The sequence below is a fragment of the Thunnus albacares genome, chromosome 11 (genome assembly GCF_914725855.1).
Source record: "Thunnus albacares chromosome 11, fThuAlb1.1, whole genome shotgun sequence".
Lineage (NCBI taxonomy): Eukaryota > Metazoa > Chordata > Actinopteri > Scombriformes > Scombridae > Thunnus > Thunnus albacares.
The window spans coordinates 23,003,753-23,029,557 of record NC_058116.1 but is presented as its reverse complement, the minus strand read 5'-3'; the positions used below and the strand labels follow the sequence as shown (position 1 = coordinate 23,029,557).

Here is a 25,805-nt window from a genome sequence, read left to right as displayed (position 1 = left end):
ATTAGCCTAAATATTCGTTTCAATTATCTTTTTGAGCTTAGGGCCAGCTCCTCTGCCTCCGTTAGAGGTGGCGGTGCTGGGCTACCACCCGTTTTACGAGCATCTGCCTTCTTTCTGTTGGCTGAGTAGAAGTCTGTTAGTTTGAATAGGCTTAATTATTTAACAGAACATGATATAGATGAGAGGACATTTATGTGTGTGAAACCAGCATTATGTTGGGGATAAAACAACTGCACAGTCAAACAGGCACTTAATATTTACTTTAAAATGTAAAACTGGTGATCAAAATGAGGTACCCCCATGAGATTGTGCCAAGATTTTACCTGTTTGAACAATGTTTTTATATTTCATCCTAAGCTTCTCCCCTGCGGGATTGCACCTAAATGAAATAAATTAATAGGCGACCATTCAAGCAGTTTTCCCCTGTAATATTATTGTGATTGCAAAGGACTACATTTAAACTTAGGCATTGACCCGAGCAGCAATGTTCTACCACGCCGTTTCCCTCTCTTTCGCAGCTGCAGCGGTGTTGCACTTCTTTCTGAAAACATGTTCAAACTCACCGTATGAGAGCATTAAGATTTCTAGTTGTAGTGGGGCGAAAAACGCAGCCCTCCTCTTCCCCGTTGCCATGGTGACTCATTGAATCGGGGCACCATTGATGCTGCTACTTTTTATAGTTGTGGTGCACGCGCTTAACTCCAGGTGAAACTACTCTGAGTTGATTAAACTGACTCAAATCAGCTGTTCTGGAACCGGAAACTCAGAGTTTCTTATCTCAGAGTAGATCAACTCAGAGTTCAGGATTAGACTCAGAGTTTGTTGAACCTGCTTTGTGAAACAGACCCCTATACTGTCGTCTGTCTTGTGAGGACAGGCTGAAAATCTACATGACTGTCACAACCCCTGACCAACTCCCATCATGGAACGCTGTGCTATAAATTTAGTTTTTTTATCATCCAACTTCATATCAAACCATTCCCTTTTTATTAAAGTGTTTCAAGTCCTCTAATACCACTACTGGCACAGCTAAACTTGTTGTTTAAAACTGTTTTTGCCAGCTGGTTTCTGAAAGCAGGACTTGGAGCTCTGTGGCATCAAATTCTTCTTTCACACAGCTGGTGAAACTTGTGATTTAATCTAGATCCAAACTAGCTGTTAAGCTAATTCAATCAGATCTCTTTGGCTACACTGAACACTGTTGCCCCATTTACAACTAAAATGAAAAAATGTTTTCAATTCATCCCATGGATCAATGAGAACATCTGAAACCTAAAAAAAAGCATGCAGGAAAACAAAATGCAGATGAATGACAAGTAAACTCCATCTGCATTACTTACAAATCATATATCAACCGGTCATCTACAATCAAAAAGCAAAAGAGGCAAGAGACCAATATTTCTCTGAATTAATCACCACCTACCACTACAATTCCAGATTTTTATTTCGAACCATTAACCGGCTTGTAAACCTTCCCCCTCGTAAGTCCTACTGCTTCATCCACTGTTGACTGTGAGAAAATTTCTCTCTCCCAAAGAAATTTCTCCCCCAAGCGAACTCTTCCAATTTCTCCCATGATTCTTGTCCATACATTTGTGTATAATTTATAGTTACTTTAAATTAGTCTATTTTGCTGTTGTCATGTTTAACACATTGTCCTGAACACTAGTTTAGAAAGTCAAAAGTCTGTGACAGTCTTTGAGGTGACTTGGCCTGACCTGGACTCTGGCTAGATCCAGGAGAAGCTGCAGCTCATGCTCCAAAAGAGCTGGGGAGCTGCCAGTAGTGGAGTGTGGTGTTGCCCAGGATTGCAGCAGGTAAAGAGCAGTGCAGCTGAGAAGGGAAGACCATCTTCCAGGTGCACTCTGGCACTGTTTTTTTGTCTGGTTGAACCTCTCCACCCCCGGTTTGCGTCCGGGTGTTAGAAGGCTGTGCAGATGTGGTTAAGTCCCTGGTCCTCCGCAAAGGATACAAACTCAGCTGAGACAAACTGCATTATCTGTTGTGATGATGTTAGGAATTCCCCACTGAGCAAACAGAGAGGCAAGAAAGTCTGTGACCAACCAAGCCTTAATGGAGCCTGTGGCAACCACCTCTAGCCACTTTGAATGGAAGTCGTAGGCTACCACGAGGAAGCGCTGATGCTGTGGGACACCATGGAACTCCTCATAGATGTCCACCTGGACCTGTTTGCAAGGTGTGGGTGGCCACTGCACTGCTGCAGAGTTGCGGCAGCAGTGGGCCAGTCTTCCCACTGACAATCAGGCTATGCAGTCTTCACGTTCACAATGTCTAGGTGAACTTTGTGTGCCATAGACAGGATACACACTCTCAGGGTGATGGGGATGACTGTGCAGAGTCCTCGGGCCACACAGACATAATTCCAACAGGACAGATCGTCCCTGTCGTGATGGAAAGGCATAAGCTCCTCTGGGACTCTCGAGGGCCACCCCTACCAGATGAAGGTGTGGAGCTGGGAGAGCTTGGGGTCCTGCACTGATGTGAGCTGGAGATCCTGAAGGGGGACTGTGGCCTGGAGTGTGGTGTGGAGCATATAGATACACTCCATATCAGTTCTGTCTGGGCCCAGGTTTAGTGTAGTGTTGTGGGTGGCTCAAGAGAGCAGGTCTGCCACCATGTTCTGGAGTAAAAAGCATGGTGAAGTTGTATTGCTGGAGACTTTCTGACCAGTGGTGGATCCTCAGTGGTTTCTGCCTCGACCCAGTTCTGGCAAGCAGGGCTGTGAGGGCCCGGTGGTCCGTCCACAGTGTAAAGTGCCATCCATACATGTGCCACTGACCACACACCCAGACACAGGCCAGCACCTCTTGCTTCCCCACTGAGTACTTTTGTTCAGCTGAGGTGAGGGACAGAGAGGCAAATGCCACAGGGAGCAGCAGCAGAGCAGGCAGGAGTCCACATCCATGTTGTGTCCTTTTTCTGGAGCTCTCATAGTGGGGCAGTGGTTGCAGAATATTGGGGAAGGAAACACAGGGAGTGGGCTGTGTTCCCCAAGAATGATGCCAGTTGGGCTGGGCAGGAAGGCTCAGGGAGAAGCTGCACATGCTCCACATTAGAGTGGAGTGGGCTGAGGTCATCAGTGGTCAGGCGAAACCCCACAAACTTGATGGAGGGCACAGTGAAGATGCACTTCTCCCGGTTTGGAGTGAGGTTGTGGCTGGTGAGGACATTGAGCACCCTAGTCAGGCATTCGTCGTGAAGTGCCAGTGTCACATCATGTAATACTATGTCATCCAGGTAGATGACCCCTCCTGGAATGCCAGGGAAGATGGTGACCATGATTTTCTAGAAACAACTGGGGGCGGAGAATTTGATGGTCAGTTCCTCCACTGTGGGCAGTGGATGCTTGTCCAGGATCACATCCTTGTTCACTGACCTGAGGTCTATGCATGGGCACAGGCCTCCTGACTTTTTCCTTGCCACCACCAAGTTGGAAATCCAAGGAGATGTGCCTACCTGCTCGATTATGCCTGCTTCCAAGAGCTTTTGCAGTTCAGCAGTTACATTATCCTGCAGGACAAGGGGCAGACGACGCAGGGGCTGCATGACAGGGTGCCCCTCACGGTTGAGGAGGGACTGGTGCTTAAGGGTAGAGAGCCGGCCCAAGCCGTTGAACAGAGAAGGCCAGCGCTGTTGCCAAGGTGAGCTAACAGTCAAGATGGCGGACCAGGTGTTGTCCAGAAGGGAGAAACTCAGGTCACAAAACAAGTCCTTGCTCAATTGAAAGGTGAACAATGGGACAGCCTTAGTCCTGTAGTACACAGAAGAGGTGACTGTGCCCACCATGCCAATTTTACAGTCTCCATAACCATAAAGATCCTCAGTGCCTGCAGTGGGTGTCCAGAGTGGAAAGAGCTGCCGAATAGGTAGAAACATTTAGAAATGACCGTGCAGCTCCTGTATCCAGCAATAGTGGCAGGGTGATTCCACTGTGCACCACTTTGATGGCCAGGAGGTGGCGCTCACTGAATTGTTATTGTTGGTGCTGGAAGACTAAGTGAATGTTGCATTGGACTGGCGGTAGCGGGGGCAGAGTGACAGACCCTGGCAAAATGGTTCTGTTTGCCAGTGTTGACACCTCTGCCCCTTGACAGGGCAGGTTGGGGCTCAGGTTGGGTGTGATGAGAAGCCGCAATTACCACAGGTCCAGCGTGCTGCAGCACCCTGGCATCTGGCAAAATTCACCTCAGAGCTGTCCTGATGGGTGCAGGGCTAGGAGATCCTGTGGACGGCCCCACTGCCTACATCAGTAGCATGGGCTGGGAGAGGGAGGGGCTGAAGGGTGCTAGTTGCGACACTAAACCAACTGCAGATTCAAGCTGGAATGCTATTTCCACAACCTTTGCCAGGGTTTAATCATCAGGGGACATTAGAAGTTTCTGCCCAAGTTTCGGGTTATTAGTGTGTTTAGCTAGCTGGTCCCTTATCAGTTCATCATCCAGTGCCCCAAACTTACAGAGGCTGGCCAAGCCCCTCAGGTCAGCTGCGTAATGGTGGACTGACTCACCGGACCTGTTGCTGGTGCTGATGGAAAACAATCCAACGGAGCATAATGTCCTGTGGGACAGTGAAATGTCCAGACAGCTGTGTGACACATGCAGCGTATGTAGGGATGGGTCAGAGAATCCGAAAAATCTGCTGTAGCTTGCTGCCCAGGTTGTGGATGAGCATGGTTCTCTTCCGGTCGTCGCTAGCATCCGTTAATCTGATGGCTGCTATGAATGTTTCAAACGATTCATGCCAGCAAGTCCATGGCTCACTGAGCAAGGCGAGGAATGGAGAGGGAGGTTGGAACTGAAACTCCATCCTCGTCACCAGTGTTACATGACATTGCAGGAGGACAGGTAAGGCCTGCATCCTTTCTTAGGTATCCACAACCTATAGTACCCTGTATACTGCATGTTGCTGCCTGTAAGTAGCTGGTACAGCCTTGGCTCAGGAAAGTGGGCAGAGAGACAGAATAATATCTAAATTTAATACAATATAAAATTAAGCCAGCCATGTCCTTAAAAGAAAAGTGAAACTTGGAGCTGGAGAGTAAATCTTGCCTAGAACAAGCAAGCAGTTGGTTTTGTTGGGGATGTTGATGATTTAAATGGCAGAACTCCGCTTAGATAGATGAGAGACTAGGGACTGATTGTCTGTATGTGTGTGTGTGCGTGCATGCGTGTGTGTGTTAAAGAGAACGAGAAGGAGAAAAATAATAGCCACTTAGCAAGCCATTGTGTGTGTGTGTGTGTGTGTGTGTGTGTATGGAGCTGAAGTGAAGGACTTTTATTTCTAAGAGCTGGAAGGCGGTGAGCGTGCAGTCACCACCGTCAACACTGCCAACTCCATATCGCATGATTCAGTGAATGGGATTCATTAGGAATGGTAACACACACACACACACACACAGAATGGGTGGCGTGCGACGAGACCTGCACACCCCAGCATGCCGTGATATCAATACCAGCTGTACACCCCAACACCCAGAGATGTCTCCAATGCAGGCAAAATTGAAGTTTGTGTGCGTGTGTTGATGCATATGTGTGTGTAAAGCATTGTTTTGTAGACTTAAAGCATTTATTACATCTCACATTTGGTCACCTTGCATAATGTTTGTTTGGGATTGGTTGGGATTGGTGCCAGATTAAATAAATCATAGAATTTGTTCTGTATGTGTGACTTTACATGTGCATGGTGGTACATGTGGAGCCTGTCTGCAACTGTGTATGTGTGTATGTGTGTGTGTGTGTGTGTGCGTGTGCATGTGTGTGCTGTGTACCTTCCACGCAGCTTAGAGAAGACCACACCTTACTATTCCTGCTGTTCAGCAGAATAGAGTTGAAACATCAATTCAAGATGTGTCATCTCCAAAACATCCCTGTGTCTATTTAGAGACACGTGTGTGAAACATCAGCTCACAACTCATTATTGGTACAATATTTCGACAGTAACACAAACTGTGTCCAAAGCAGCTGGGAGTCTATGTCAAAATGTCCAGATGTCCTCAGAAACACTGCATTTGGTGCAAGAAGACATCATGAGGAAAATGTCATGTTGATATAGATATACTTTTAGCAGAAAATATCAAATTTAACCTAATTCTCATTGCAAAATGTTTATTGGTTTATTTTTTCCTGGTGAAATGTAAGTGATGATATCAGTAACCTGGAGCAAATTATCATCATGCTAAAAGAGTGAAAGAGAGACAAACAACAGAGAATATGAGGAAATAAAGACAGAGCAGAGGGCTGAAAGAGAAGCAGAATACAGAGACAAGAGTATTGTTATGCATAAAGGAAGCTATCAAAAATCGAATGATTTGAGGCACCCTGTTTCATATTTTCCTTGGAGACATGAATTCCAAACAAATTCTCTGCCACGGCGGGTGTCTGGGCCTGTCTACGTCTGCTTCTAATTCCAGAGGGCCCTTCTGCAGGAATTAGCACATATTGTTTTAATACTCTGACTTTTAGGTGATGATACAGGGGGGTCTGGGATGTTAAGTTCTCTGTGAAATCACCTCACAGGCCAGATTAGCAGGGGTTGGAATAATACAAATTTGTTTTCACATAGTGTTAACTCTGAGCATAATCTGTTTTGATGGATTTGTTGACAGCTGCAGCAACTGGGGGTCACATCAATTATCTTTTCCGAATGGAGATCACAAAGATCAGAATCTCCAATGAGGACAGTGGGAGGCAACCATACACCTCACACCAACCAACTCTGCCAGAGATTCATTGGAAGGTCAAATTAGATAAGGTGTTAAAACATTGCCTATCAGTAAATGTGAAGAAATGAATGACTAACTAAATGATTCATTCATCCATTCATTATCTGTACTGTACTGTCTATTGTGTTCAGAGTCCTGGGGGGCTGGAGCCTATTCCAGCTCACAATAGTAGGAGGTGGGGTACATTCTGGACAGGCTGTCAGTTTATCACACTGCTGTCACTGACATATATAACCATTCACACTAATACACACAGGCAATTTAAAGTCACAAGTTAACCTAACCTGCATGTCGCTGGACTGTGGGAGGAAACCGGTGCACCTAGATGAAACACACACAGGCACTGGGAAAATGTGCTAACCCCACACAAAAAGACCACTTCTCACTCCTTTCAGGTCCATTTGGTTCCTGGTAACTGTCAATATGTATAATACCAGAGTGGATCCATCATTGGATCGGGTGGTCCCTCATTATCATCACTTTTTGAGGCAAAATAAAGATGAGGAGGTCTGTTTGGGTCTATTGCATTTGGATCAGGTGAAATTATCTTCAAGTGTATTCAAACTCTTTCAAATCAGACTCTTTTTTAGTATAATACATGTACTGCCTTCATGTTCTGGTAGATTTTCCATTGGTCCCTTTTGGATCAACTCCAAATTTTTTTTTTTTACCTCTGAAAACCTTCTACTTTACCCCCTAACCTACTTTACTGTGCCACCCTAGCATGATCACTCATATTTATTAAATACAGTTATGATTAAAGCAATGGTTCACAAATTAGTGATATTCCAAACAGAGTCATACGTGGTATGCAGGTCTAGAAACCAACCACAACACCTTTTCTCATGCTGCCAAAACACCTCCCCTTTGAAAACACAAGGGCCTGACATTTATTTCTATTTAGACTTAATCGCCATGTGAAAATACATAGTGTGCACTTGTGTCCTGCGACTAACAATTATTTTCATTGTCTGTTGATTATTTTCTCGATTATTCGATTAATTGCTTGGTTTATAATTGTTTGGTCTATAAAAAAAGTTTGTTCAGCCTTGTTTTGGGAATATCATTGTTTTGTCCCAACCAACCCAAAAATATTCAGTTTACTATCATAGAGGACATAGAGGAAATCAGAAAATATTCACACTTAAGAAGATGGAATCAGATAATTTTGGAATCTTTTCTTTAAAAAAGACTAATTGATTATCTAAATAGTTGGTGATTCATTTTCTGTCAACTGACTAATCATTGCAGCTCTATTACTGATGAGTGTGTTCTGGCTATCAGGTCAGGGTGAGACACTGTATCACATTGTCCATAAAACATACGTTATATTCACTTACTATAAATACCAGTTAAATAGAGAGATCTCAATTTGCATGAGTGTGCACACATGTGTATACCTGTCTCTATACTTTTGTGTGTACCTGTAAAGATCATTAATAAGAGGCCCAATAAATTCTAAAAGTTTTGACACAATGATGGCTGCTTTAATTACTCTGCGAACCTTTGTACAGCCCAGAGGAAGAGTACTTGTTTATTCTACAGCAGCATTATATTACACACACACACACACACACACACACACACACACACACACACACACACAATCTATCATGCTTTTCAAAGAAGAGCCGCAACATCCCGTATGTGATTAGTAGCATCACTGAATGCTGGCACTGCTCTCACTGCAAACCATTGCCGCTCCAGGGTTTGTATGTTATTTGAACACAGCGGAGATGAAGGAAAAGAGGATAATAACTACCAATTAATGACGGGAGACCAGAACTTCAACCTCTTTTTGAAGCTGACAGTACGTGAAAGGTTCATGTCTAGAGGAGAGAACACTTGGACTCCGAAGCAGAAGTAGTCATCCTTGTGTAGACATGTTCATTCATTCACACTTCTCACAATAAAGATATGAAATGGCAGAGTTTCAGTAATGTTGTGAAATCAGCTAAAACCCCTATTATATGAACACACACACACACACACACACACACACACACACACACACACACACACACACACACACCTCACTCCCTCAGTCGCTCTTTATAATCTGATGAGTTTACAGAAAAGTGTTCAACTCGTAAAGTAAACATTTTATTACCCTACAGCTGGAGATGCAATGCATTCATTACTATTGTCATCATATAAAACATAATATCTCATTATTGTCATCAGTGCAGGATCATTTCACCTTAACCCATTACTACACTGACAAGCTATACAGTCTGTTTCTTACTCAGACACACATGCTGGCATACAGTTACAAAGCAAAGCCCATTTCTGAGGAAGGTTAGCTAATGAACACACGGCACGACAGAAGTGCTATGAGGTTTATGTTTGGATAGTTGATAAAGATAGCCTGGGGATATTTTTGCTAAGTGGGAGTCAGAAAAGGATGGTTCCGCCAAGCTGGTTGTTCTCCAGACCCAAACACCCTGTGGCTTTGTTTTCATTGTACAGTTTGAAGGTGTGTATCTGTGTATAACCCACACCATTAAACCACAAAATTAAATCTTCTTTGTCCAAAAATTGATTTCAAAGTTGTACAAAAACAAAGAAGACCTCATCATTACATCTACTTCAGAATATTTGCTAAGCAAATTAGTAGTATTTACTCAAACAATTTTCCAAATGTGCTTGTGAACAGAGAATGATTTTGTTCTGGCAGCTAATGAAGGAAAAATGTTCAGACAAATGAAAGTCTCATTAGAAACTGATGTATCAACATAAAACATGTTTCAGTTGTATTTTGCTTTGACAAAACAACTTCACTGCCCATTCAGAAAGCCATTTCATATTGGGATGGGTAAAAGCAAAAATCCTCCATGGGGAATTCAATGAAACAGGCAAAGGCATAAAGCAGTTAACGTTAATGCTTAGAGTTCATTGTAGAAGCTGCTTCCTCGTGAAGAGCAGTTATTCTAGCAGCAGCAGCAATGAGGAGTGAAAGGAAAATAGCAAAAGCAGAAAATTCTAAAATAAAAGTTTTAGAGTAGCCACTCCAGATCATGAAAACAGCAGATTTGCATACAGTAAAGAAATAAAAACTCTGCATCTTCACAGTTCAGTAATAAAATCCTAATGTAGTGCTTCCTGCCTGTGTGACTGCTCTGTGTAGCTTTGCAGTTAAGTTTTCAAGTTTGCACTGGGATGAATTATCTGTAAGCAACATACAGAGTGCTCCAATTTACACTTGGATTGTTTTGTTTGTCTTCAAATAAAACCCCACATTATGACATCATAATTACGGGAAATATACTGTAATCACATAGAAATTAAACATATAGATGCTTAAAGTATTAACTTATGTAACTAATCACTAGTTTAAATGAAGTAATTGAGGTCAATGAAGTTAAGTCAGCCACTTAGAGAAAGAGATGGGATTAAATACAAAGCCATACTCAGAAATTATCTTCCCTACTATTAAGAAACTTTTACTTTGACATTTACTGGTTCATGATAAACAGCCATTAAGAGTAGATCCAGGTAATTGAGGACAAAGGCTTCAAAACAGAGGAGCACTTTGGCTTCCCTTATAGACAGGCAGGAATTTATGATTAATTGCTAGTCTGTCTCTACTGGTAGATTCTTCTCTTTTCCCCCTCTCTTTCTCTCTTTTTCTCAATCTATCTTTCTGTCTTCATTCTGTTTTGTTTTTTCTTTCTCTCTCTCTTTCTCTCTCTCTCTGTCAGATACTGGCAACACTGGAAGTGTTGTAATCTCGAATAAGATAAGAAATAAAAACAACTGAGTATTTTGCGTCCTTAATGGAACTTGAAAATTGTATGCACTGTACGCTTACTGTTACACAAAGAACTTGCAAGATGGAAAAGTAATACAGCTTTGATGTAAAACCCCTTACGATTGAAAATTTGAGCAATCCAGTGTAAAATGTAAAATACTAATGTGGAAAATTTGCGAATAAGATGAAAGAATTGTGTGTGTGCCTATTGCTTGTGAGGTTAATGATAGGTGAGCACAAAATTTCACTACACACATCTGCCAGGAATGAGACCCAAAATGGCTTTAATAACATGCTTGACACGTTTTGTGTTGTATATTAATAAAAGATATTCACTGTTTGTTGACTAAACACACAGATAAAGGCTCTCTGTAGTACCAGTCAAAAAAACAGACAGGCATCTCTCTATGAATCTAATCATACAAGAGAAAAACCAACACAGTAATTGCACAAGACCCAGCGGTGACCCAACATCAGCTATATTACAGACATCAAAGACCTGGAGGAAGATGTTAAGAGATCTTAAGAGAGATGTTAAGAGAAAAGGCAATTTTAGCTGATCATTTCGAGCGTGCCCAATCTGATGAAGAGGAGAGTCAGTCAAGTGTGAATATGTCTGGTCTGAAATACAACAGCTGCCCTTGTCTGTTGGACTGCCATTAGACAGCGATCTGACCTCAAGCTGGCGTAAGGCCGCCGGCTGCGGTCATGAGGTCATGGGTTCAGATCCTAAGGTACTTGTGGCTGAAAAATGGAACATGACAGTATTTTTTCATGTTGTGTGTTTTCTTTTTAAATTTATACAAGGACTTATAACCGTGTGAAAAACTTTTTGAAGGACTGATGGAGAGAACCATTAAGGAGATGAGAATATATATCTCTTCCATCAGCTACGTCTAGATCAAATGTAAAAAAATTTATAAAATGAGTCACATGCAAGTGTTTTCATTTTTAAACAAGTGCCTTACCAAATCCAAACAACTGCTATGATCTGTTCAGTGTTATTTCGTTGATGCTAAAACTTGTTTAGTTCATTTATACCTTTGTAAACATGTATTTTAATACCTTGTTTAGACACATTCCTGATAAAGTTTCTGTTTCTGTTTAAGGAATAGTTAGACATTTTGGGACATGTGCTTATTTTGCTTTCTTTCCGTGACTTAGGTGAGAAGATTGACACCACTCTTGTGTCTGTCCATTCAGTATGAAGCTACAGGAAACCATTAGCTTAGCTTAGCATAAAGACTATAACCACTGAAAACAGCTAGCCTGGCTCTGTCCAAAAGTAAAAAGAAATCAGCCAACAACACCTCTAAAGCTGTTCTATCTCGTATTTATTGCAGTGACCCTTGGAAGTCACTAACCTGACGCGCCAGATGGTTTGTTAAACAGAACCATCTGAGAAGTCGTCCATAGAAACTGTTTTGAAAAGGGCACTTTCAAAAAAAATACTTGGCAGGTGATTGGATGAACCATCTGTCTATCACCGTCTATCCCCGTCTTACCTTATGAGGCAGCTGGATTCATGACACTGATTGGTCTGAACCACTGGTGGTTTGGACACAAGCGCATAACTTGAAGCCTGACAAGATGGATTCTCGGGTGATCTTGTGATGTCGTGATCTTGCAAATCCACCTGCCCCACAAGGCCAAGAAACCCCCCACCCCACACACACACACACACATTTCCCCCCGTCTCCAGTATTTATGTTAAGCTAAGCTAACCGGGTGCTGGCTGTAGCTTCATATTGAATGAGCACGTGTAAGAATGGTATCAATCTTCTCATTCTGCTCTCAGCAAAAAGTGAATAAATGTCTAATTATTGTTTCAAGTAGGTACGAATGGCACTCCATACTAGATATTAGGGGTAAAACACAGGGGGGAAAGGGTGTAATCATACAAGCAAAAACTAGACATACAGTATCATTTCCTCCCTCACTCACCTTGCTGCAGTATTTTGCCAAAGTACTTGTTGTGGCTGGTGCAGTTCCACCGGCGGTATCTGAACTGGTACTGGCACTCCCTGACACCCAGTCTTGCTCCTTTGGCCACCTCGCTGACAATCTCTGGCTGAGTCTGGCACAGCTCAGCCTGCTTTCCCGCCAGACGCTTCGCCTTCCTGCATATGCTGTTGGGATCCATCACCAGCGGACTGCCCACCGCCCTAGAAAGGTTTAAACAACATCAGAGAAGAGAACAATCTCTCAGTAACATGTCAACAATAGAAGGTTCACACTGCTCTTTTTGTTGAGCAACACCTGTTAACTTAATCGCACGGTAAACATTGTGGCTGCACTCATCAGCAGCCACAAACCAAATGCAAGCTAAGTTTTCTCTGCGGCTGCCAAGTCTGCCAACTTTACCCACCACTTCTCGGCCGAGGCGACAATGTGCTTTTTGAATAGGCACGTGGGAGACAACAGAGCACAGTTTCCCAGAGGCATCTTAGCTCTGACGTCAGGTTCAAAAATCTGTTTCTTGCTGTTGGACCGCACTTGGGAGAACTGTGTGGTCCTCACAAAGTTGGAAGTCAAACAGTTGGTCTCTTAACAGACAAGCCGTTTACAGTTGATCTTAATGCTAAGTTGATTTTGGTAAACCAGAAGACAGACACACTATGTTTCCAGATGATACAGTTTCTCTGTAGATTTTGTAGCAGTTAAGACCGTCACCACTTAAACCACAAATATCCTTTGCATCAGTATTCCTAAAAAAAAACATCCCAGATTAAAGAGTGTAGATATTATATTACCAAAAAGAAGAAAAAATGAATGTTTAAATGTGTGGCAAAATAAATCAAATGTGTGACATGTACTTCAAATATTTAAAACATTAAAATATGTATGTACATATATCATGTATTTGATGAATATGGGCCCTGGACCTCCTCTATAGCTTTGACAGATGAGTATATGTAATGAGGATAAATAGTTTATTCTAACTCTTAATGAGAAATATGGGTTTGGCTTCACCACTGAAAAACACTGCCAGCATCTGTGGCGACTTCAGTGGCATAACAGGAAAGTGGCTTTATGAGATGATTTTTATTTCTTTTTTACCCTCCATTCTTTTCCTCCTCTTTTTGCCTGGGCGGTCTACCGCTCATGCTCTCTATGCTGTTAACCGTCTTTCCCTTTCATTTACATCCATCTCTCTCTTGCCTCTTCTCCGCAGTTAGCTTTTAGTAGCTTTTAGTCACTGCGTCTCAGCAGATGTGATCCATAATTTTACCATGAAATAGGAGTCTGAAGGGTATGCATGAAAGACAGAGGGAGAGAAAAAGAGAGCGAGAGAGAGCAAAAGACTACTGTACCTTATAGGTTTTCATTCAGCCTTGTCCCTGTTAATCTCACCACCCGATATCATTCATCTGCTTTGTGAGTTTGTTTTCAGAAGCAGAACAAACACTCTTGCCAATCCCCTCTCCTGGCGGTCTGATACCGAGCAAGACATTTGCACACTCACACACAAACATGCACATTCATCCTTGCACATTTAGTCCTTGTTCTCAGCCAGATGCACACAAGCACATGTTGAACAGACTTGTATCCTCAGCCCTCAACTCAACATACATCAGTATGCATAAGTTTATGAAAACCTACGTCTTTTCGTTTTAATAAAGGTATTTATATGGTAGACTAACATATCGGCACATACAGTGGCCGTGATTGAATCAAAACATTATTCACAGTAATATCATGGAGAGGAAGGTCCAGAGGCAAACTGCCCAAATACCGTTATCAAGCAGGACTTAAACACACGATAATGGCAAATAGCATGGATTACAGTTATGCCTTTCTTGTAATCCATTCTAATAATTCAAGTTGTCTAAATGTGCTTTCTGTTTACATATATCTGCACAGTCTCTAAAGACACCCACTACTGCATTCCTTCTATGATCATTGAAAGTGTATTGACAACATTGCTATGGAAACGATGCTGTATTTTCAATACAGGTGTTCTGTGTGTACAGTATGTGTGTGTGTGTGTGTGTGTGTGTGTGTGTTTCTCACATGCGTATGTGTATGGCAGTCACACAGATAATTAAAATACACAGACAGAGTCTGTATGTGTTACTGTAATTAGCAGGTACCAGTACAATACTTAGCAACACACACTCACTTTTGACAACCACTTATTATCTACCCACTTCCATCAGGATGTGTGTGTGTGTGAGAAACAAGAGAGAAAGTACACAGAGAGAGAAAAAACTGATGTTCGTGCGTGCAAGTGTATTTCTATGCAGTATGCTCTGGTTTTTATGGATGTGAGAAAGATCATCTCTATTTGCTTGTTTGTGCCTATATGTGTGAGTGTGTGTATGTGTTTGTGTGCTTATGCGTGTGCATATGCGTGTGCGTGTACCAAGGGCAGTGCTGGGAAGCCAGTTCTGTCAGCAGCTCACAAAAGCCAGTCTGTTTTTTACAATGGGAGGTGTAGAGTTGTAAAACTAGTGAATGCACTGGATGAAGTTTTGTTCCGAGTCCTGGAAGCAAGAGGCAGAGTCATTTACAACGTCTCTGCCTCACAAAGTTCCCTATCATCTCTTTTAGCACAAAACAAATACTGCAGAGTGGAATGATGAAAGAGATAAACAAAGATTATTTTGTGGAGGAGCGGATCTTACAATAACAATAATAATAATAAATAATTATAAAACAGCATCTTTTGCGTACATGTGGACTTTGCCGTGGACTGAGGTGCTTTGTAACCATTTTGTTTTTAATCTGTTTCCAAGTTCTGTCCAAAACTGACTTATTGCATATTAAAGAAACATTAATTTAAAAAGATATGATTAAGTGCTTAATTTGGCAAATAGACCAGTTGTCCAGTATTGTACACTGTTACATAAGAGGTTTGGGCTTTAACTGACTACATTCTTTTAGCACTACAAATAAACATGCCTAACACATACTTTAAATTTGTTGGATCTGTTTTGAAACTGTATTTATATTTATTATGTTTCCCTTGCTACTGTCAAAATAGGGAGCAATATGTCATTTTCCCCCGTATGTCACAGCTCACACTCTCTCCGATCAGAGCTGATAGCGATTTCACATGGACGTCTTTGTAAAAATGTTCTCTTTATTAAGTTTTCATGTTTGACATTTGGCACCAGAGACATGTCATAACACATAAACACAATAAATTCACATGCTGGCATCTGCTTTTATCTTGGATGTCATATCATACAACTTAATTTATTTCAACAGTATCTTCCTAAGCTTAAGCAGCTGCACAATAGATGTGAAAGGAGAAAAAACTGACTAACCAGAGCAGAAAAACAAACAATAGCAGGAGTTCAAACTGTTTCTAATAGCTGACTTTGGTTTAAATTAAGTTAAGACAATGTTTTTACAATTAAGACCAAACTAAGTATATGTAGTATGTACGTAAATCAAAATAAAATGCTTGTGCATTTTTTTGACACGACAGAGTGAAATCATCTCTTCATTTTGGTTGAACGCTGTTCTCATAATCCCCAGTGGACTGTTGTGAATATAAGTTTAGAAACAGGGCATGAGGAGTTATTAGAGTGAACTGAGGTGAAAGGGTGCATCGCTGGCGATATACCCAAAAATGGGGTGCATTAATTGGATAACAGGATGACTTTAAGCCCAGCATTCTTGCCCTTGTTTGGGGTTTGGTACATAAAAGTGTGCATCCCGGCAAGGTAGATTAGAATGAGAATCCAAAAAGTGCATGTCCAAGGTGCTAAGAAAAGCAGAGAAAAGCATGAATGTAAAACGAAAATTTGCTATTATTGTGACAATGACATTTGTTAATTTGCAAGAAAAGTCTCATTTTCGTCTCCTGCTCTATCAACAGTTGAGTTGCATTGTGGGTAATGTAAGTGTCCGATTTTGACAAGGAAGAACAATGCATGGAATCATAAAAACAATATCTCTGCTTCTGCTGCATCGATTTTGATCCATTTTTTAAAAAAAACAACAACAAAACTCTCCATTGAGTCCAACAATGTTATAGGAGGGTCATGCTAAATTGGTGGAGTACTCTTTCAAATGAGTGAACTACAGATTTTACTGCGTCATATCAAAGTGACCCTCAAATAATGATAATAGGATGAATATATGTGCATAGTTGAACATACGTACAGTTTGCACTCACTCAATTTCGCATATACACACAGACATGCACATTTGTCCAAGCAGGTGCACTTGCTACTGTGCAGACATGTAGACACACAGATAAAAGCTGACATACACGTGTGAGAGGGAACTACAAAGTCAAGACAGTAATCAGATCCTCTCCATGCAAAGTGCCACTGTTCCTCAGCCTGCTCATTTATGATACAGATCCTGAACAGAAAACAAAACACCAACAAGAATGTGCAGCCATGATATTATCAAGGGCTTTCAGGAAACACTGTCTTGGATGAGTAGTTCTTTATAATGATAAAGTCCTAAAACACAGACAGAGGGTCATACTGTGAGAGATAAAACAAGACAGTAACAAAAATACCCAAATCAAAAGCACTGATAGCAGGACTACACAAGATAACAGCAGGTCCCATCCAAAATCTAACCTACAAAGGATGTCTGCAATATTCTGATATGGCCATATTCTTTTTTTGTTCTTTTTATAACTTGATAAAATATTAGCTCACATAATGGATATGTTTACATTTAATTGTTTCAAAAACATATGATTTAGGACTATTTTAAAAGGCTTCAATTAATAGTTTTTTTGTAATATAGCTCAAAAATTGAAAAAAAACTTGATGCCTAGATGCCTTATTCAGTGTTTTGTGGCCCAGATGTGGGTCAGAAAGAGATTAAACACTGGTGCTCAGAGCGACCTCAGGTTTCATTAAGAATCTCACGGCACCATAGATAAATTGCTGTACTGTACGGGGCCCTTCTTTTTTTTCACTCCACCCATGAATGGGTGAATTTCATCCCTCCTTAATCCCTCAAGTATGCTGGAGATGAAGACAGTCACGACAAGCGCTAGTCTGAGATGCCAGAGCGAGGGAGAGAAAAAGAAAAAGGGTGGAAGAGAGGCAGCTGGGGAGAGAGTGTCTAGAAATGGAAAAACGACGGTGAGGGGTTCCGTGTGAGATAACGAGGAGATAAAAGGAGACACAAACAGATAAAACAAGATGATAAAGAAATGTGAAATTGTCTGATGTCCGAAACAAATTTTTGAAGATGGATGAGAACAGTTTCAGTGCCTTAGCAGGGTTACATAGACACTGTGAGAGGGTCAGCGTGCCCTCAACAATTACTTTCCGTTGTTGAGAACAATAAAATTTGACAGGATAAAAAGTTTCAGCACTCATAATTTATAACGCACCCAATTTAAATGGTAGCAATAAAGCGTGACCAACAGGAAACCAACACCACCAAAGCAATTTCACATAAGAAAAACATCCAACGTTTGTTTGGTTTTAACAACTTGTTACTGTGGCACACCCAAAGGCACTGACAGACCAAAGATACAATTTCTTCAAGAATGGATTTATTCAGGAAGGAGTGTACAGTTGATATACTCTGTGATTTCCAGGGCTCAGCTTTAGCTTTGGAATATAGAAAGCAGAATAAATCTAGTTGATAGGAAAACTGGTGCTTTTTCATCTAAAGAGAACCTCTGAGTGTGACTGAGAGTGGTAGCCTACATCATACAGCACATGGAGCTAAGTGAAGTACTGGTAATGGGATAGCTCTGTTAACTTATAGCAAATAATCAGGGGTTCCTAACACTATCACTTTTCTTTTAATAATTAATTTTATATTATTTTCAACATAAATCAATTAGTAATGTTAGGAAGCAGCCTTTGGCAAGCTGTGGTATGTTAGTTACTTTAACTTTAAGGATGCTAGCTACTACTGCCTTTTGAATGAATGTCTTATGCATGTCTGTAAATTAAAATATAAGTTATTTATTTATATAGATTGTGTAGACAAATCCAGATATCAGTAAAGACAAATGCAGTATTAAAGGCTTGAAAAGTACAGTTACATTGTGGTGCATCTGATTACTGTAATGCAGGGGATTCCACGTAGCTATTATATTATATAGTTATTGTGCCAATAATGTGACATTAATGACAATATACAGCATCAGTAATTTTAACAACAAAATGTCAGTGGCCACAGATGTTACTCCAAGGACAAAAAAGTTTTCTGATGGACTCTCTGGTGTTTCTGTCAGAAGTGATTGACTTGTCAAATTTGAAGCAGAAACCATTTCTATTTCTACAAAATTTGTCAAAATATTGCTTGCTCACCGTCACAGGCACCATGACAAAGGAGAGCAGATCAGAAAACCTTGAAAAGTTCTGATTTGTTATATTAACAGTTAGAAATAACAGGAACACAGAACTCAAAAGCTCTACTTTATGTAGGAACTGCAAGGAATCAAATCCGACAACACTGCGTTACGGCTACGTTAGCTGGCATTTACATTTCTAACTGTCTTCTGCCAACTCCAAAAACCTTGAGGACTGTTTTTGCCCCCTGTTCATCAAAGTACAAGGGTATTTTCAGATTTCTTGGACCATTTTTTTTTGCCCTATGCCCTGTGTATGTCTGGCACTGGAACATAGTGGAGTATAAAAACGCATGCTTGCAGTGCTTGCAGTGCTTACAGACAAGCACAGACAGACACTTGCCCACACACACACACACACACACACACACACACACACATAAATACACAATTCAGTTCACGACCTGATGCCAAACCCACATCGTCATTTAATCTTTATCTGTACCCATCTCTCTGGTCCTGATTAGACATCTAGCTTTTCAGACCAGGAGTGGAGGGGACAAGATAAGATCTGTTACAATGAAACTCTCTTCTGGTGATGATGGCAGCTCTGAGTGTAGAGTGTGTGTGTGTGTGTGTGTGTGAGTGTGTGTTACCGTAAATGTATGACTGAATTAGTGCATTTGTACATCTTTGAGTGCATGTTAAACAGATTAAGCAGGATCCACTGGTTAGAGATGAATTTGGACTGACACACACATAAACACACACACACAAACGCAGTGTGTGTGCACCTGTGGGCCTGTGGCACACTCCAGGCGGGCTGTCCGCCAAACCGTGGCTTTGACACACACACGCACACGCACACACACACACATATGGAACAAAGTTGGCCCTGCTAAGCACCGCAGTCAAAACCAGTATAAGAGAGCAAAGACATTCCTCACTCCTCTGAGTCTCTGCTCTCAGGCCAAATGATTAGAGCGCTCTAATCAGTAGAGGCTCTGAAAGCATAGCTATCTCCCAACATTTCATCTCTCTCAACTCTCTTCCTCTCACAGTAGCTCTCGCTCTTCCGTCAGCGACAACATATCTATATGATAGGCATTTTCCCTTCAAAAGACAAGTATGGCCAAAGACAGATAGAGACATTGAAGAGGAGTGAGCATGAGACGGAGAAAAAGAAATGTACGATGGTATGTCCAGCAGCTTTCAACAGAGAGCATCATTGTCCGGGCAGACGGGGGAACAACCCACAGGTGTGGTTTCACCCTAGCTGCACTACAGTCTGCCAGTGTGTGTGTGTGTGTGTGTGCGTGTGTGTGTGAGAGAGAGAGCCAGCGAACAAGTGAGTGAGTGAGTGAAAGAAGATGACAACATATGTCAGTAGGGATGAAAAGGAAGTAGCTGGTTTCATAGTGTTGATTCTCTTAATCCACTACAGCTTAATTTAAAATAAATGTCCTGTATGCACTGTCAAGAGACGGCTGACAACAGTACAGAAACGGGCAACCGACACAGAATGAATTTTGACATACAGAGTGTCTTTTGTATTTATCACCTGTGTTTAGGTCCTTGTTAGGTGCTCTCTTTCCTTTCCTTGCAGCTGACCACACCACATATTAATAACTCTGCTTATGCTAATAATAGCACAACGACCCCTAAATGTATATATTATCTCCTTATGTCAGCAATTTTGTAACTCATTTTGAATTGAATTCAGGCATTTTTCACACCTGATACCGGAGCTTCTCAAAAGCGGAAAAAATAGGAAAAAAAAGCTGTTCAAAATGATGCCTGCTCAGACAAAATAACTACTTTTTGTTGCTTCTAACCCATTCTGTGATCATTCAGGTTTAATCAATGTAGCTGATCACACAGCTAATTGCAAGTTAAGCTAATCGCTAATTAGCTACCATGTTAGGTGGACAAGTCTACTTCTTCTGGTGTCCAGAATGTAAACGCACATTTACGCTGCAATGTTTTTTTACTAGGTTGCCTGCTGTGGCGGCGGAGAGAGTCAGCAGCTACATATTTCTCCGTTCTGTTTAGGAACCGCTGAGATTGACACTAAAATGAGAATAGCTGGTTCACCTTAAAGATCAGTCCACCTTAAGTGATCATGGTCAACTAAGGCTAACCCACTGTTGCTAACTTCAGGGCTAACCCCCTTCACTTTTCCAGCAGTTGGGGAAACAACAGTTGGGACTTTTCTTTCCTTGGTCAAGAGAAGCTGCAGCATTTATTAACTGACACACTGTAGCCTCTATTGTACATTTACAGCCAGACTGACAATTTACTGCTAACCTTTTCCTCTACTCCACTTGCATTCGCTGTCACTTTTCGGTCACTCACTCTCTCACACTCGCTACACACACACATTACACACTGCCCTATTCCTTAAAGGAGCTACGTGACAAAGAGTTTCCCAGGCAATGACACATAGGTTGCCTCACGTTTCGGAGCGCTGCACAGAGGCTTCCAAACGTTATTGATTTCCGAATTAATGGATATTTGGCGTTGTTTTGTGCATTTAAAAAAAAATTTGATCACCAGGCCTGTACAATTACAGGGGAAACACTGTGTTGTTTTAAGCTAAATGTCAAAGGAATATGTTGCTTCAGATGGCATAGTTTTACTCCTTATTTTAGGGAGTAATGTGTATTTTGCATTTAATATACAGTGAGTTATAGTTTGTATTGTGTACTAAACCTAGAGCACAGTACTGTTTATTATTGAGCTGAAAAGGGCTCAAGTGTAGCTGTGGCAGAGTAAGCCTGTGAGAGCCAGCTGCCCACTCTGAACTCACTAGCCTCAAGTCACCTGCTTATGTGATATTCTCCCGTTAGCTTTGAGGTAGACATCGGATGAAGAGGGACTGCTTGTGCCCTGCGGGTATTGGAGAGGAACTGACGGCTGCTGCTGCACAACCTCCTGGACAACTTTTAGCATTTCATTCCCCAGTTAAAGACAATTCTCCCTTTGGATTCCCACTAAAAGAGACACTTTATTTTTTCAATTGAACTACTAGCACATGGACTCAGAAAGGACTCCTTAAGTTTAAGGGTAACACAATACATTTCAGGTTGAACCTGTAAGTGTTAATGTTATTAAGACAATAATTTGAAGATACTGATTTGTTACCAAACTAAGGTTACATTTATTTTACATACATACCTATCCATTTCATTTTAATTGAAGTGTAAGCTTCTTTAAATTTCATGTCTATAAGCTATGTGAGGAAGTAGGATAAAGGTACTCTGTGATTATCCTAAGTATAATAAGGATAGCTTCTGCTTCAGTCCAGAAATTCATACAAATAACTGGATATAGGTAGTAAACTCCTACCAGACCCTAAATAAATTCTCCTGAGTTGTCACAGTTATATGGTCTCAGTAATTATTTTATAATAAGCTGAAGCGGTGGTTACAGATACACACCCTGTCTCCAAGAAATGTTTACTCATGTTGACAGAAAACGTAATTTGGGCGGCATTATATTTCCTTCAAAAAGTATTTGCTGTTGCAATTTACTTGTATATAAATTCATGAGTTTCTTGGAGACAGGTTTGGTAAAGGGTTGGTAAAGATTATGACGAAGAGCCACGGGGGAACAGACCAGATGTTTAAACAGCTGAGACTCAGCAGAAGCACTCTTTTTTTTTTAGTTAAAAAAAAGATGATAAAGAGGAAATGTGACTCTTTAAGCATTTCAGTGTGAATGGAGCAGACTGATGTTGACAGGAGGGATTGAACCCATATCCTTCACTTAAAGGTTGTTATCAGTACTTACTGTGATGCCATGTTGCCCAAACATTGCTTTAATTTGACATTGTCCAATCCTGCTGGTCCATCAATACACATTGTTAACCCTGCATTTACATGAGGAGAGGTCCTTACATCAAATTAGAAATTTAACAAAGTTTAACATGTTTTCCTCCACTCCATGTCCTATAAATTATAGAGAAACTGATGGAAAGTATTCATGTCTCCTAAATCAAGATTTTGGGAAAGGTATATGGCTTGAAAAGCTTTACCATTAGTAGCATTATTGAGCCAGTAATATGGCATTTACAGCATCACAGTTTTTAATACTTATGTTTGAGTTAGTCAGTAATTTTAATCACAAAATGTCAGTGGCCACAGATGTTTCCATGAGTTACTCCACGGACAAAAAAATTTTATGATGGGCCTTTATAGAATTTCATTTTATGTTCTTATGTAGAAACTGATGGGAACTATTCATTTTTCCTGTGAATATCATTCTTAGTCATAGTAATAAATCCACAGATTACTTGTGAAATAATTCCAAGGAGTACAAGTTTTGCAGTTTACCTCAACCTCTACAGCGATCACGTCTGAAGGAGCAGAATAATGGCAAAGTTGGGGAGACGCGTCCTCTAAAGCTGCCAGTCATACAAGGACAGACAGTAGACTTACACAGCCTCTGTGACACTACAACCCACATTGACCTTGACTGAGCTGTGAATGAACAGTGGGAGGATTCGCTTGAGGAAAAAAAAAAATCACAAAGCTTCACATTCAAACGCTGCTGCTTTGCAGAAGTGTGTGTATGTGTGTGTGAGAGGGAGAGCAAGTGAGAGAGATGAAGACAGAAACATTGGATGTTGTCTAATGAAATACACCACACGAGAAAACGAAAGCAGTTCACAGAAAGAGACCCACATGGATAGAAAATATGTTATCAGCAGATCTGCAGGGGCTGTCTGTCTGTCCGACTGTCACACACCTTGTGGAGTTGAGCCTATATGGATTGTTTTATGATGACATATCCACTGCGCCCAGAGGGCCACCTGACATTCCTGACTCTGAAACCCCCCTACACACACACACACATACACACACACACACACACACACACCATCAACACCACCTCCACCAATCTCCCTCTCTCCTCTATACTGCAGGCAATGAACAGCAGACAGCTCTCTCACCTCCCTGTTTCTTTGCCTCTTTCTCTTCTGTCCTACTTCAGCCTGTTATTCTCTGAGCACCTTAGGCTACCCCCAAAACAAAACAAAAAAAAAAAAGATGCTGCTTTATGAACTCCTTCACCCTGAGCATTACCCTGGCTAACATGGGCAATCTCAAGTCAAGCAGTTTGCAGGGAATCATAAATTAGTTTCAGACTTTTAAAGTATATACAAGCTTTAATTCATTACTATAGAAAAACATAATGTTCAGATCATGTTTTACGGTATTTTTGAACACTTTCAACATGTAAGCAACAGGCAATTTTGTTGTTTGTTTTTGTCATTACTAATTTTTCTGCTTAGTTGGTCCATTTTTATAGATTATCCATATTGTGTTACATAATGTAATTATTGCAGCCTTGATTGCAGTGCACGTTTACAGTTATGATGGTCATATTCGTTTTTGAACCAGACTCCAAACCAAACGCAGGCTCCCAAGATAGCCCTGGAACCAACCCGAAGACAATGTGAGTATTTAGGTGAAAAGCCACAACACCGGTAAGCCAATGCTGAGTGATGGTGCTGTGGATAAATATAGAAGACACGATTACGCCCCGCGTCTGTGCGCAGAAATCAAATAAAACTAAGTCGGGCGAGGTCATTTAAATCCCAGGTTGACACGAGACACAGAAACATTCAACACGTGGTTAATACAGAGCACTTACCACCAGAGTCCGATGATATTGACCGGACAGAGCAAGATAAAAAACAGGGCTAGTTGGATCCGAGATAGACGAACCGTCATGGTGAACGCCGCAAATCCTCAAGGAGATTCCCCAGAAAATTTTACACTGACAAGCTCAGCCAACACAGAGTTTGATTTTTTCTTAAATACATAAGAGGTCCTTGGTTTCTGACGGTACGACTCAGCAAAAAGCTTACTGGAAACTGTCTGTCAACGAGAGCGCAAAAAGTTCATCATCCAACTCCTCTTCTGTCGGGCGCATCTTAATGCGCAACAAAGTTGGTCAAGAGGTTGCTGAAGAGATGTCCGCTTTCAAAGGTGTGGTTAACCTCTTCATTGTCGTTCTGCTCCATTAGTCGCAGCACATTACATGCTAAAGAGCCTCGTCAGACCGTGTTGAGAGAACCAGAAATGACTCAAAGCAATAAAGTCGTCTGAAACCGCAAAAACAGCGCTTAGAGGTTGCTCTGGTGGACACACTCGCCACGCTAAGAGAGATTTGAAACAATGAAATGATATTAAAGACGAATATGAAGAGCACTGCTGCCTGTCCGGTGATGATGACGACGAAAACTTATAAATAAAAACGTTTTTGGTGCCGCTGGATGCTGGTTGTTCTCTACGCGCTCTGAACTGACGCACTGATGAACTCGGTGAAGTAATTTTCGGTGCGCACCGGCTGCAGGTAGAGGCGTCTGTGCCACAGTCTGTCGGGGGTGTTTTCTTTGGATGAAAACATCCAAAGTGAGGAAAAATGCGCTCGTCTTCTCCCACCTTGGTGTGACGTCGCTCCGGGCGAAGCGAAATCCTCGCTGTCAGTCAGAGAGAGAGAGGCAGAGAGAGAGAGAGAGAGAGAGAGAAAGAAACTGCAATTAGGTTTAGGAGGACGCGGCTGAGAACAGAAACGGGGTAAACACACACACACATACACACACACACACACACACGCATACTCAGAGCCTTGCCATAATGTAAATGTGTGTTTACGGTTGACCAGAAATCAGAGTCTATGGAATGAGGTGATGTCACCACAGGTGTGGTAGTACCTTTCTGATATTTGTGCCAACAGCCTATCGGGGACTGGCACTTTGTGAAACCATATAGGTGGGTGTGTAGGTTGGTCGTGTGTTTCTTTAGATGTTGAAAAATTCACATTATTTTCGTTTCTTTTCTTTAAAAAAAAAAAAACAAAAAAATACAGACAATGGTGTACTGTAGGTGTCCTGTTGTTTCACACCAGGCTTTTGTACACATAAGTGTCCAAAGTTTAATTATTTCTCTCAATAGGAAATAGGAATTTATTGAATTGAATTACTGAATGTGTGTGTGTGTGTGTGTGTGTGTGTGTGTGTGTGTGTGTGTGTGTGTGTGTGTGTGTGTGTAGTGACTGGGTAGTATTCA

The 25,805-nt window shown here is 41.4% G+C and overlaps 1 protein-coding gene across 1 annotated transcript in view; it reads right to left on the bottom strand.

Moving 5' to 3' along the window:
• Window positions 1-25,486, bottom strand: part of wnt6b (wingless-type MMTV integration site family, member 6b) — a 32,278-nt gene extending 6,792 nt beyond the window's left edge. Inside the window, exons 1-2 of the mRNA XM_044366784.1 lie at window positions 24,385-25,486; window positions 12,438-12,658 (exon numbers count right to left, since the gene is read on the bottom strand). Coding sequence (XP_044222719.1) covers window positions 12,438-12,658; window positions 24,385-24,464 — 301 coding nt within the window. The 5' untranslated portion in view covers window positions 24,465-25,486. The remainder of the gene's footprint in view (window positions 1-12,437; window positions 12,659-24,384) is intronic.
• Between the last annotated feature and the right edge of the window lie 319 nt (window positions 25,487-25,805).